This window comes from Triticum urartu, chromosome 1 (assembly GCF_003073215.2).
Source record: "Triticum urartu cultivar G1812 chromosome 1, Tu2.1, whole genome shotgun sequence".
In the NCBI taxonomy this organism is placed as follows: Eukaryota; Viridiplantae; Streptophyta; class Magnoliopsida; order Poales; family Poaceae; genus Triticum; species Triticum urartu.
This window is the reverse complement of record NC_053022.1, coordinates 465,802,723-465,814,374: the sequence shown is the minus strand read 5'-3', so window position 1 is coordinate 465,814,374 and position 11,652 is coordinate 465,802,723. Positions and strand designations below refer to the sequence as shown.

Here is an 11,652-nt window from a genome sequence, read left to right as displayed (position 1 = left end):
AGCGATGACTACAAGTACTAGAACGAGGCGAAGGCGTGCCACCGTCATCACCCCTCCCTCGTCGTAACCGGACAAAACTTCTTGCAGCAGACAGTTGGAAAGTTGTCGTACTAAGGCCCCATAGGACCAACGCACCACGACAACAACAATCGCCTATGAAGAGAGGTGTAGATCAAAAGGATCCAGCCTGAAAAAACACTGACGTAGACAAACGAAGACCGGATCCACCAAAGAGAACCACCGACCGAATCTGGCGAGATCTGTTGGACAGGGGCGGGGTGAACCTTGTTTCATTTTCAGGGAGTCGCCGTCGTCTCATTTTTCTGAGCAGGACACAAACCCTATCAAAACTCAATGCAACATGCAAAAGAAACGGAGCCCTCCCACCAGTAAGGGTCGGGATACACCGCACACCCATGGCCCTAAGGCCACAGGAGACGAGGCAGATCGGCGGCGCCGCCGACGGGAGGCAAAAACCCTAACCGCCATATTCACTTGGAGGAGAGGCAAAGGAGTAAGGCGTCCTCACGTAAAAAAAACAATATGATAGAGTAACGTCACCTTATCATCCTCAGTTTACTAGACAAGTGATTAACTAATAGAGATATTAAATTAATTTTGCAAAAAACTATCAACAGATTGAGGAAAGATTGGTCCAATAAACTGAATGATGCATTGTGCGCTTATAGTACTGCTTACAAGAATCATATGGGAATGTCAGCATATAAGATGGCCCATGGTAAACCTTGCCATTCACCTCTTGAGTTAGAAAATAAAGCATATTGGATTGTTAAGCAACTTAATTATGATTTAAACTTGGTGTTGAAAAAAGGATGCTTGATACGGGTGCTTTAGATGAATGGAGGAAGGAAGCTTACGAGAATGCAAATATGTTTAAAGAAAAGTTTAAAACATGGCATGATAGGAGAATTCAAAAATGTGAATTCAAAACAGGTGTAAAGCTCTCTTGTAGAAGTCCCATTTCAGATATTTTGTAGCTAAGTAAGCTTCTATCTAAATGGGAAGGGTTGTTTATCATCGACGATGTTTACCGGTCTAAAAGGCCACCTCCAACTGAGTCCTCTCGACGATTCCTACATGGATATATCAGCTCTTTATTGCGTCTCAAGCAGCACCCCAATGGTGATGTTGTTAAGGGGAAAATGGTGATGGATACTGCGCCACCGGCTCACACAACTAGCGTCCTAGGCTCCTAGCTAAAGAGGAGCTGAGTTGGGTCGCCCCTGGTACAGGCTGGACCAAATTGAACACGGACGGAAGCTTTATACCGGCTATAGGTATGGCAGGAGGTGGGATGATCCTCCGGGGCATTCAGGGAAACGTCATCTTTCGTACTTGTCGTGAACTCCATACATGTGGTAACGCGTTGGGCGTCAAGCTCGCGGCGTGCAGGGAGGGGCTGGAGCTAGCCCTCCACTGGACGAAGCTTTCATTTTTGATAGAACTAGATAGTGTCGAGGGCTGATCACAACAAATTCTGATGATAGATCAGTTCATGCTTTGTGATCCAGGAGATTAAGAGCTTGGCCTCAACTGAGGATAAGGAGATTTCTTTTACTTTTTGTTGTCGTTTCGCTGAATAAGATTAGCCATAAACTTGCCGCTTACGGCTGTAGCAGCCCCTCAACCGCAATGGTTGTATTCGGGGTTAGATTTCATTGAACCTGGCTTTGGTTGAGATGCCACCGTGAATAATGAGAATCTCCTTCACCCCGTAAAAATAGAAAGGCCAAGTTTGACTGGCCCGCCGCCATTTGCACATAGCCAGTACGCATTCAACGTCAACGTGTTGATCAAACCGCATCCGACATGGAGCTCAGGGGCCATGCGTATGCGTACGGATAGGCGCATCCCCTCTATCCGATGCATGCATATGCGATATTGCCAAACAAAGAAAACAAATCTGTAGCTTCAACAGGACAAAAGAGTCTTCCGTTCAGATGGAGATGGCACCACTGTCAACCCCGTTTTCAAGAAGCATTTTTGTTTTCTCTCTTCTCTCTCATGCTAGTCCAGTACCATCACAAAGGAAAGGAAGTATAGTACAGAACTACAGATTGCAAATTTGCCATGGCCAGTGCAAACAACATGTGGGCACAATGGCACATGGCCAAATGTCGGATCGAATGATATTTCCCCAACCATGTGATCTATATCTATGCAACGGCAACGAACAGCAAGTGCCCATCTCTTCTACAGTGTTAATTAACCTTGGCTGCACGAACTGGGAGTGGTCAGCAGTGGACGGAGCAAGTGAGGTCGCCTTCACTGAAGCAGGTACAGTACAGTGGCTTTCATGGAATGATCACCGCCACAGGGGGTCAGTAGGTTGACGAAAGCGCGTGAAGACGGCTGAAAACCCACTTCAGAATGTGGTTGGGGGACCTTCCCAGCACGGGCGATTATTACGGCTGGTATGAGGAGTAGCAGAACCGCATAAAAGATTCCGAGGGTAGGTGGGGGCCTGTAACGTCAGTTAACCATAATGGTGAAGTAATCATCTTCCCCTCTTATTTTGTCCCAACCAAATCAAGCCACATATGCAGAAGCATGGATGGGCGCACACACAGAAAGCAGACAAATCTCGTCCTAAAAATACCCCCTTCGTCCAGTATCGCAAATATTTTGAATATTTTAATATGTATATGGACTGAAATGAGTAAACACATAAAATGCATCATAACTCATACCTCTATTCCGAAAAAATAAAGTTGGAACATCTTACAACAGTCGGAGGGAGTAGCATATAAAAGTCTCTAAATGGTAATGAGACGCTAATTGGATAGCGCCTATAAATCACTCCCTCTGTTCGAAAAAATTTGTTTTTTAAATGGTTGTATCTAGCATCAAGTTAGTACTAGATACATCTATTTGAGAAATAAATTTGGAACAAGTTTTTTCAAACGGAAGGAGTAGATTTTAAAGTGCATAAATCAGTTTTCTCTCTTCATTTATCTCTCTTTAACTTTTTTAGCCATATACATTGCACCATCAATAGGTGCTAAGGGCTGTGACAATCAAAAAAGTATGTTTTATTTAGCTTAACAGCGAGCTAAACTGTTTAAATCTATTATCACGCCCCTTAGCACCGGTGCTAGGTGATTACTATCACTTCTAGAGTCCGCTTCGCACATAGGGATGCAGATGCTCAAAGGGATAATGTTTCAGCATCTCTGCTCTTACGAAAATGGCAGCGGCAGCAGAACTCTCCTCTCCCGGCTTCACTAGCAAGCCGTGGATTCTCCTCCCCTTTGCCTGCCGCTTCAATGAACGGTGGTAAGGAGGAAAATCTCGGTGCCTTGCCTTCCGCTGGCAGTTTAAATTAGGATTTTTTTTCCTCGAAGGGGCGGCGTTCAGACGGATGGCGGCGTCTCATTTTCAAGCTGGTCTTTCGGATTTCGATCCTTGGGACGGCAAAGTTCTCGTCATGTGTTCGTGACGACGGCATGTCGTCAAGCGCTTCGGATTGAATCAAGAGTACAACAACGATGACTATGGCTCCAGGGCGGTGGTCCTTAGGGACACGTGCATAAAGACTTTCCGGTTATCATCGACAAGGTCAAACTGGCTTGAGTAGGGGAGTGGCGCGTCGACAACTCGTTTTGACGACGGTAGTGATTGTTCAGTGGTTCAAAGATCTCGATGATTTCTTTTATGTTTAGGGTGTACTTCTGGTGAATTTTGTGATAGTTTTGGATCTTTTTTTCAAAAAGAAAAAGACACCTTAGCATCTACGGCGATGTTAAGATGCGGGTAAAAAACACTAAGAGAGATGAATGGAAAAAGAAAACTCATATGTTCATTTTAGTGTCTAATTATGGACGTTGGAATGTGAATGCTCTAATACACGACGAACTTCAGTGCCACTAATTATCAACTTTTTTTGTTCTTTACCTACACCATGTCGACTGGAGATTGGAGAGTTCCAGACAACAAGGTTATTCAAAAAACTTTGAATACCAACTCAACAGGATCTAGAAGATATAGCTTCTGCGATCATGATGAATCTATCAAACACCTTTTTTTTTACTGTCCAATGGCAAAAAAAAATTATGGCGGTTTGTCCACATAGCATTTAACATTACTCCTCCGAATATCATCCACACGTTATTTGTGACGTGGCTAGATGCAATAGAGTCAGAAACGGCGAGATATATTCGAGCAGGAGTATATGCTTTATTATGGGCAATATGAAACTGCAGGAATGATTTGGTTTTTAAAGAACAACACATACTCATTTCTTGCAGGTTATTTTTCGGGCCACTGCACTGCTCCGTATGTAGTCGCTACTCACTCCGACGGATGCCAGGGAGCGTATGGTTACTGGGTCTATCCGGTGAGAGAGGGTAGCACGGACTATTTTCAACCGGTTTGAATGGCGGTCATGCAATAGGATAGGTGTTTAGTTTCCTGTCTATTTTTGCCTGCCGGTTGTGGCTATCCTATTTTTATGTGTTATTGCTCTTTGTGAGGATTTTTTCATTTTTTTTTAGACTGGAGATTCTGTTGGACCTTTTGTTTATTAATAAGATGGCCGTATGCATAACTCTGATGCAAAGGGGAGATAACCACCTTTTTGAAAAAAAACAACTCAACGCTTGGCTTGCTGAATCAGCATATGGACCACTTCATTGAGCTGACACGGCAAGGCAAAGAAGAAGGAATTGAAGGGAAGCGATGCAAAAGAACAAACACAAACGGATAGGCGCAAGCATTTCATTTTCATTGACCAAACAGTATAAAGGTGGTCGCGCAGCCATTCAATTTCAGTAGGCTCTTGGAGCGTACCAGCGCACAGACACCGGTCAGGTTCAGTCAGAACTGCCGCAAACGGATCGCCAGTTTTGGTCCACGATCAAACAAAGCAGTAGACTTACCATCCGACGACCCCTGGTCGAGTAGACTTGGATAAAAAAATATCTGGGATCGTGGCAGTCATTTTCGATGTCTATGTAGTAGTACAAATGATTAGTAGGACTGACTTTCCCATGTCTTATGAGTTGCACGCAAAGCTCTTAAGTTTGAAGCTGCAAAAGCCAAAAGCATCTTCCTCTTCCCGGTCTCTGGTCCGAAAAATGGACCTGGGATCCTGATGTCTTCTGGTTTGTCACTATCAGGCCGGCTTCACCGTGCTCCGGTCCTCCGGTTCAAGTCCGCCCTTTGCAGCAGTCAGAGAACCCAAGAAACCAACAAAAAAGATGCTCAATGCAGTTCCACTCAAAACAAAGCAACTGTTAACCTTCGAAGTTCGAACGGTCAATTCCGGAAGAACACAAAGAGTTTTACGTCTGCTTGCAAACAAATAGATGATGTCAACACGCAAACTAAATTTGATATCTCCTTGTTCATCAGAAGAATGGAACGGGAAAGGCGCGACAAGAACTTATTAAGTTGAGATGCAAGCTAAACTAGAGACATTTCCAAGGAAGAGCCGGTGAGGAATTACAGGTGGATGAGTATCCCGCATCAGTAATTTACACAAAGAATGGCATCGAACACTGTCAGACGACAACACCGGCGCAAAAAAGACCGACATTACCACTAAGCCCTTCGACCACAACAACTGTCCATACATAAAACACGATCCAAGATACCAAAACATGGCAGTCAAAAGTCAAAACGGGTCACGGTCATCGTTCCTCTCCCTTCTCCCGGTGTGTCACCGTCAGTAAACAATCGCAGAACCCAGCCCGCCAACACAAAGTTCAGAAGAATTCACACATTTTCAGCTACTAGTGAGTTATCTTTGAGACCGCGGCCCAGCCTCGGTGAGGGAAGCGCTTCTTCCAAGCACATCCGATGCGCTCCTTCCAATCATGTCCGACGACATGTCCCAGTTCCCACTTCTCCGGTCCCAGCTCGAGTGCCGCACCCGCACCTCGCTCCCGACCGCAGGAATCTGCGACCCCGAACCCGCCGCCAGTTTGGGGCCGCCGGTGCCTTCCGTCTCACCGTCGTCCTGGTTCCCCATTTCGACGTCAACGTCCTCATAGTTGCGCCGCCGAGAGATCTTCAGGAGATCGCTGCCAATCTCAAGATCGTCTTCTACCTTTGCGCGAGGGCCGCCAGCCGGTTCCTCCTCCATCTGCCTACCGAAGTTAACTACTGGAGCGCGTACCTCCTCTTGAACATAGGCTCGGAACCTGTGCTTAGAAGGCTTCCCCTTGCTGCACAGGACTTCTAGGAAGTTATTCAGACATCCTCGGTCATAGACGTTGGGCCTGCTGTCTGCTCTGTACCGAAAATTCTCGTATGTCGTCTGGAAAAGCAAAACATCATATCAGAGTCATGCACTGTAACTTCAACAAGTTCTACGTGCAGAAGAGGCCTTGAGCATACGACATTAGGTCAATCTACTAGTAGTTGAGGACACACAACTGTAATTTTGTTCCTTTCCACCATACAGCTTCATCCAGACCTGCTGGTAAAGACTAAAGTGTGGCCTGATGATAATAATTGATTTTTCTCACTAGATAGTAGATACACTTGCTAGGAACAACCATGCTACAGCATTTTTAAATTCTTTCCTGATATTGCACTAGCATTGCAAGTTTTGACTTTATCAGTTCTCGATCAACTGTACACAAACAGATAGGCAGATGAATTGGTAGCTATTTTGCATAATTCATAGGACTTGGTAGATAAACTCTTATCTTCCCCGGAAAAAAAAAACTCTAACAGCTAACATAGTTGAATTGCACAATTTTCCGTATTACTGACTGAGATCTAAATATACAATCCGTGTTAGGCTGTAAATGAATCGAGCTATCCATATTGTTTTATGTAGCCATGTAAAAGTGTGTTGCTTCAACTCCGAGAAAAATGTCAACTAGATAAAGATATCATAGTACACTTTTCTATTGTGTATGCATAGCTAATTTGCTATCACTGGACAACCAAATGTCTTTTGAGTGATAAGTGGAGGTGGGTGTATCCTCTGCTCATCAGGAATGACATCCTAGGATTGATGCCAAGCTTTTGTGACAAAAAGTATATTTTTCCTTTAGTGATAGTCGCATACCCTTCGATTTTTGTTGCATCGATCTTCAGTCATCAAATCGATGGCACAAACCATGGCTGCCCACGGTTTTAATTTGTGTACATGTTGTGGTTTGTCTTTCTCTGCCAGTACATTTTGTACTTGGCGTTTCTGAAACTTACTTTTTCTTATATGGTGCTTAGCGTGCAATATTCCTTTCATCTAGTATAGAGCTACATATTTTTTAAATAGAATATCCTCCCCTTCTCTTGGCTGACAGAGACCGTTTTTCCTAGAATGCTCCACCATTTCACGTCTTTGCATGTGCCGACCAAACTTTCCACCACCACTTGTGCCAACCAATCTTTAAAGTTCATCACATGACCAATTACGCATGATGGAGAACACCTGCTCGTCCAATTAAATTGCCTCCTCTATATGCGATTTGTGATTATTTTTGCTACTATAGGACTGCTTGGCATGCAATTTTCTCACCTCGTATTAAGCGCTATAAATAAAAAAATCCCTTAGTCTCTTTGCGGACAGACACTTTCCCGAATGCTCTCCTGTTTCACGTTTCCGGGTACGCAAGCAAATCTTTTCCTCTGCCGCTTGCGCCAACCAAACTTTAAAATTCATCGTAGGTCAAACTAAATGTGATGGGAGACACTTATATTCTTCCCGTTTCACTTGCTTGATTTGATGTAAATTGCGTGTTATAACTAATATTATGAAAATCGTAATTATGCATCAAGTTTCTAGACCAACCAACCTAATTTCATTTTTCCTCTTGCTAACAAACTTGATATTTACAATTGCCATACTGGAATTGGCTGAAGAGTTAGAATTCACACAATTAGGGCCATGCATGATTATCATCATAGCAAATTTGCAATGGAGGAGAAATTCAACTGTGGCAGATAGATTTAGGCGCCACATCAATGGTGACTGCAACTGCACTTGCACAGGCTACATCATGTGCAGATCCTCTGCATGTAGTTGGAGTTTGGACTTTGGCCATGATCTCTTCTTATACTTCATACTGTACACAGAATAAAGGTCTCATCGTACGTACGTGGATGAGGCATATGGATTTCTTAGAAGTTTTACATACGAATATATGATGTGCAAGTTGGTTGGATTAGTCAAGGCACACATGAATCAGGCTTGTGCCTTTATTTCCTGGATGTTCATGTTCACTTTGGTCATACTTAGGTAGGAATTGATGAGGTTGTCTTTGAGTCGTGCACCCTAATAAAGCGATAAATAGCGTGTGATTGTGTGACTATTAAAAACAAAACGTGTCGGATTATGTGTAGGTGCATATGCATAGGAACAGCTAAAGGGGAAGGAATTAATTTTGCTAAGACTAAAGAAAACATATTATGATATGTGCAAGCGTGCATATCGGATGACTGGAGAGATAAATACGGAAGATACAAAATATGAAGGTTATGTAATATATCAAAACATGTTGTGTTTGAGTTGGTACATCTGTCATAATATGGGTCACCCAGTCATTGGATTTAGGTGCAGTTACAAAGATCTAATGGTTATACTTCGTTGATTAAAAGAAGATCCACTAAATTAACTGCTAGAGATTTGCTTTTTCGTGAGATTTTCCAGCCTGTCTATCTTTTCTGGTTAGACCATCATGTATTTTTAATATATAACAGATTCAATGTACTCATGGTTGAAAACAAATATATATAAATGAAAAGAAATTATTTAAGGAGTACTGGTAAACAAGCAAAAAAATGTTGCATTCATGGTTGAAAGCAAATTACTAACAAAGAGTAATTTCGTGTTAGCAAACTAACCTGGTTAGTGCTAATGAGATACGAATGGAATCCAGTGAGCCCGCCAACAAACCATAGAGCAATGAAACAATATATCATAAGCACCAAGCAAGCTGGAGAGTGTTTGAAAGCCTTCCATACTGTAGGATAGTCTCCGTCCATGAGAAACTTGATGTGTAGTGCCGACATGGCAAAGACATAAATGCAAAGAAGAGTCGAGGACGAAACAAATAGGAAAAAGTATCGGTAATTGCGCTGCACAATGTAAAAGTGAAAGAATAAAATATCAGGAGACAAAAGTGGTAATATACAAACTGAATCAAAATTTCGTAACATTTACAACAAAAACAAGGTTCTGAGTATCTCTTAGTTTCATATGCATTTTTCACCTAGCAAAGCAATACTTCCTTGCATGTGCATGACCTATACAACACCCAAATGCGTGGCTTCTAAAATGTAGTGCGGACAGTGGAAGATAGAGGACACTACCATCAGTGTAATCCTCCATGATTGTAGCGAGATTTACTACTTTTGTGGCTTTTCAGTTGCTTTATCTACTTGCAGGCCAGCTGATTCTTTAACTGGTTTCTATGGTACTCCCTCTGTAAACTAATATAAAGTGTACTTATATTAGTTTACAGAGGGAGTAGTTTGTAACCTTTTTAAAGGAAAATTAGGGAATATCCTAAGATAAATTGTACTTAGACTGTAACCTGGTACATTTGCTTATCTGTTATGGAAAAATGGTCATCCCACAAATATGAACCTAATCAGGCGACCGAACTAAAGTACAAATTATGGATTTACATTGTGCCTTATAAAAGTTCAAACAGAAACGTGTCCCTCAAGTGGTATCAATTACGGTGATGAAGAATGGTTTCATGCTTAACTAATTAAGAACAGGTAAGAAAAGATACCGGGCAAGTTGAGCAAAATCACATTAGCAAAGCAATTCCACACAACTGATAAGGCACGGCAATTCTAAGGAGGGCACACACTTCAACAGAGGAGAACAATACATCTTTGCCTCAATTAATCAGAATATAGTGCTCTAGAGTAACTAGGCACCATGAATCATGCTAATCATGTCATGTTGTGTTCACTTTATCAAATGGGTTTGTCGATAGCCCAATCCCAGTACCCTATCTGATTAAGCCCATATGAAATAATATCTCCCTCCCTCTGGCTCAAGGCATATCCATCTGGAAGTAAATGGTTCAAGATCTTTTTGAGTTTCTTTAAGTACAGAGTTCAGTGTGAGGAAGATGGTGTACCTGACCAATGCATTGTCCAACCCAGGGGCAATGATGATCGAATCGCTCCACACAGTTGTTGCATATCGAACAGTGAGAGCACCGAGGAGGCCGGTAAATCATGCAGGTGTCGCAATACTTTATCTTCACAAGCATCCCATTAACCATCACCTCCTTTATACGGGGAAACTGCAGCCTGCCCGGTGTTTCCCCGGCCAACGGATTGCCATACGCAAAGTCTTCCTCCGGTGGATGCGATGCGCGAGGCACAATACCAGGATCCTGAGCCGAGGTGATCAGCAGCAACAGAAGCACCTACAGTGTACAAAACAAAGGCCAACATGCCATGCTTAGATGGGTGCCCCAAATGCTCGCTGATTAACTGATGACTGCCTGCAGGAATCGCTGCAATGAACTCACGTAGATCGTGAACCCGACTGCCACCGCAGGAATCGCGTATCCTGCGTTGTAGCCGGAGAACCGGTGGAGAAGGTGCGGCGCGATGAAGGCGCAGAAGACGAGAACCGGCACCACGATGAGCGCAACCGAGACGAGCAGTGACTTGGCATCGGGTCCGAATATCAATCTCCCTCCGAGGAAGAACCTCTGCAGACAGCCAACCAACCACGTCACGCCCGCGCATTGCAAGAAAATTTCACATCTTCAGCGCACGGCGGCGAATCAAATCACACTAAGCTCTCTACTGTTCACGCTGCCCGGAAGTGTCAGGGACAGTAAAACACATACAGGCACTAAATAAAACCGCCGAAATAAAAAGCGAGGAGTGGAATTCCCCGAGAAAGAAACGGGCAGAAATCATCAGACCAAGACTCCCAGTTCACGGGCCGGAAGCAGAGGCCGGAGCGAGGGGGACGGGCAGGATCTTTACATTATTCCCTTTCCAAGCTTGGTAGACCCGCTGCTGCGGCTGCGGCTGCGGCTGCGCCATGGGCGGCGGCGCGCGGCGGATTCGGCTCCGGTCAGCGGGGCCGCCTCATCCAGGCGCGCCCCGAGCCGGCGGCGAGCACGACGGACGGAATCGACGCAGGCACGCGAGAAAGGGGGGATTTTGAAAGAGTTGGTGCGCGAGCGAGGAACTGGGAGAGGGAGATGAGGCGAGGAAAGCTGCTTGCTTGCGTCGCCTTTGTGCGTGGGGGTGGCTGGTGAGGTGTAAAACGGCCGCCTTTTTCCTTTCTCAGAATAGAATTTGGGGGAGCAGAGTAGAAAATTGGGCGACACGAGCTGGCAGACGGAACGGAACTGAAGACGAGGGAGGGGAGGGCGCTCCTTTTGCAGATGGCCCCCCGGGCTTCACCGAAACGACAGCCTCATGAGTGCGTGGGACAACAACAAGAAAAACTTGAGAATTTCTTGGGAATTTTACAAGAAAATAATATGATTGGATTTAGTGTGTGCATCTCATATGTTGTTTAATTTGTTCCTTTTTTGTGACAATTGTTTAATTTGTTCCGTATGATTGGATTCACTCATTTTGCTCCGTATGTAGCCACTTGGAATCTCTAGAAAGACTTGCTCCATATTTAGAAACGGAGGGAGTAGTTTTCAATTTCATAGTTTCCTAAAGGACTAGCATATCATT

The 11,652-nt window shown here is 44.0% G+C and overlaps 1 protein-coding gene across 1 annotated transcript; it reads right to left on the bottom strand.

Annotated features, from left to right (window-relative positions):
- Window positions 1–5,412: 5,412 nt before the first annotated feature.
- Window positions 5,413–11,257, bottom strand: LOC125519672 (protein S-acyltransferase 8-like). The gene is made up of 5 exons (XM_048684406.1): window positions 10,942–11,257; window positions 10,473–10,658; window positions 10,074–10,367; window positions 8,821–9,054; window positions 5,413–6,280 (listed from the first exon to the last, which is right to left on the bottom strand). The coding sequence occupies exons 1-5, from the start codon at window positions 10,999–11,001 to the stop codon at window positions 5,762–5,764; spliced, it is 1,293 nt and encodes a 430-aa protein (XP_048540363.1). The 5' UTR covers window positions 11,002–11,257; the 3' UTR covers window positions 5,413–5,761.
- Window positions 11,258–11,652: the final 395 nt, after the last annotated feature.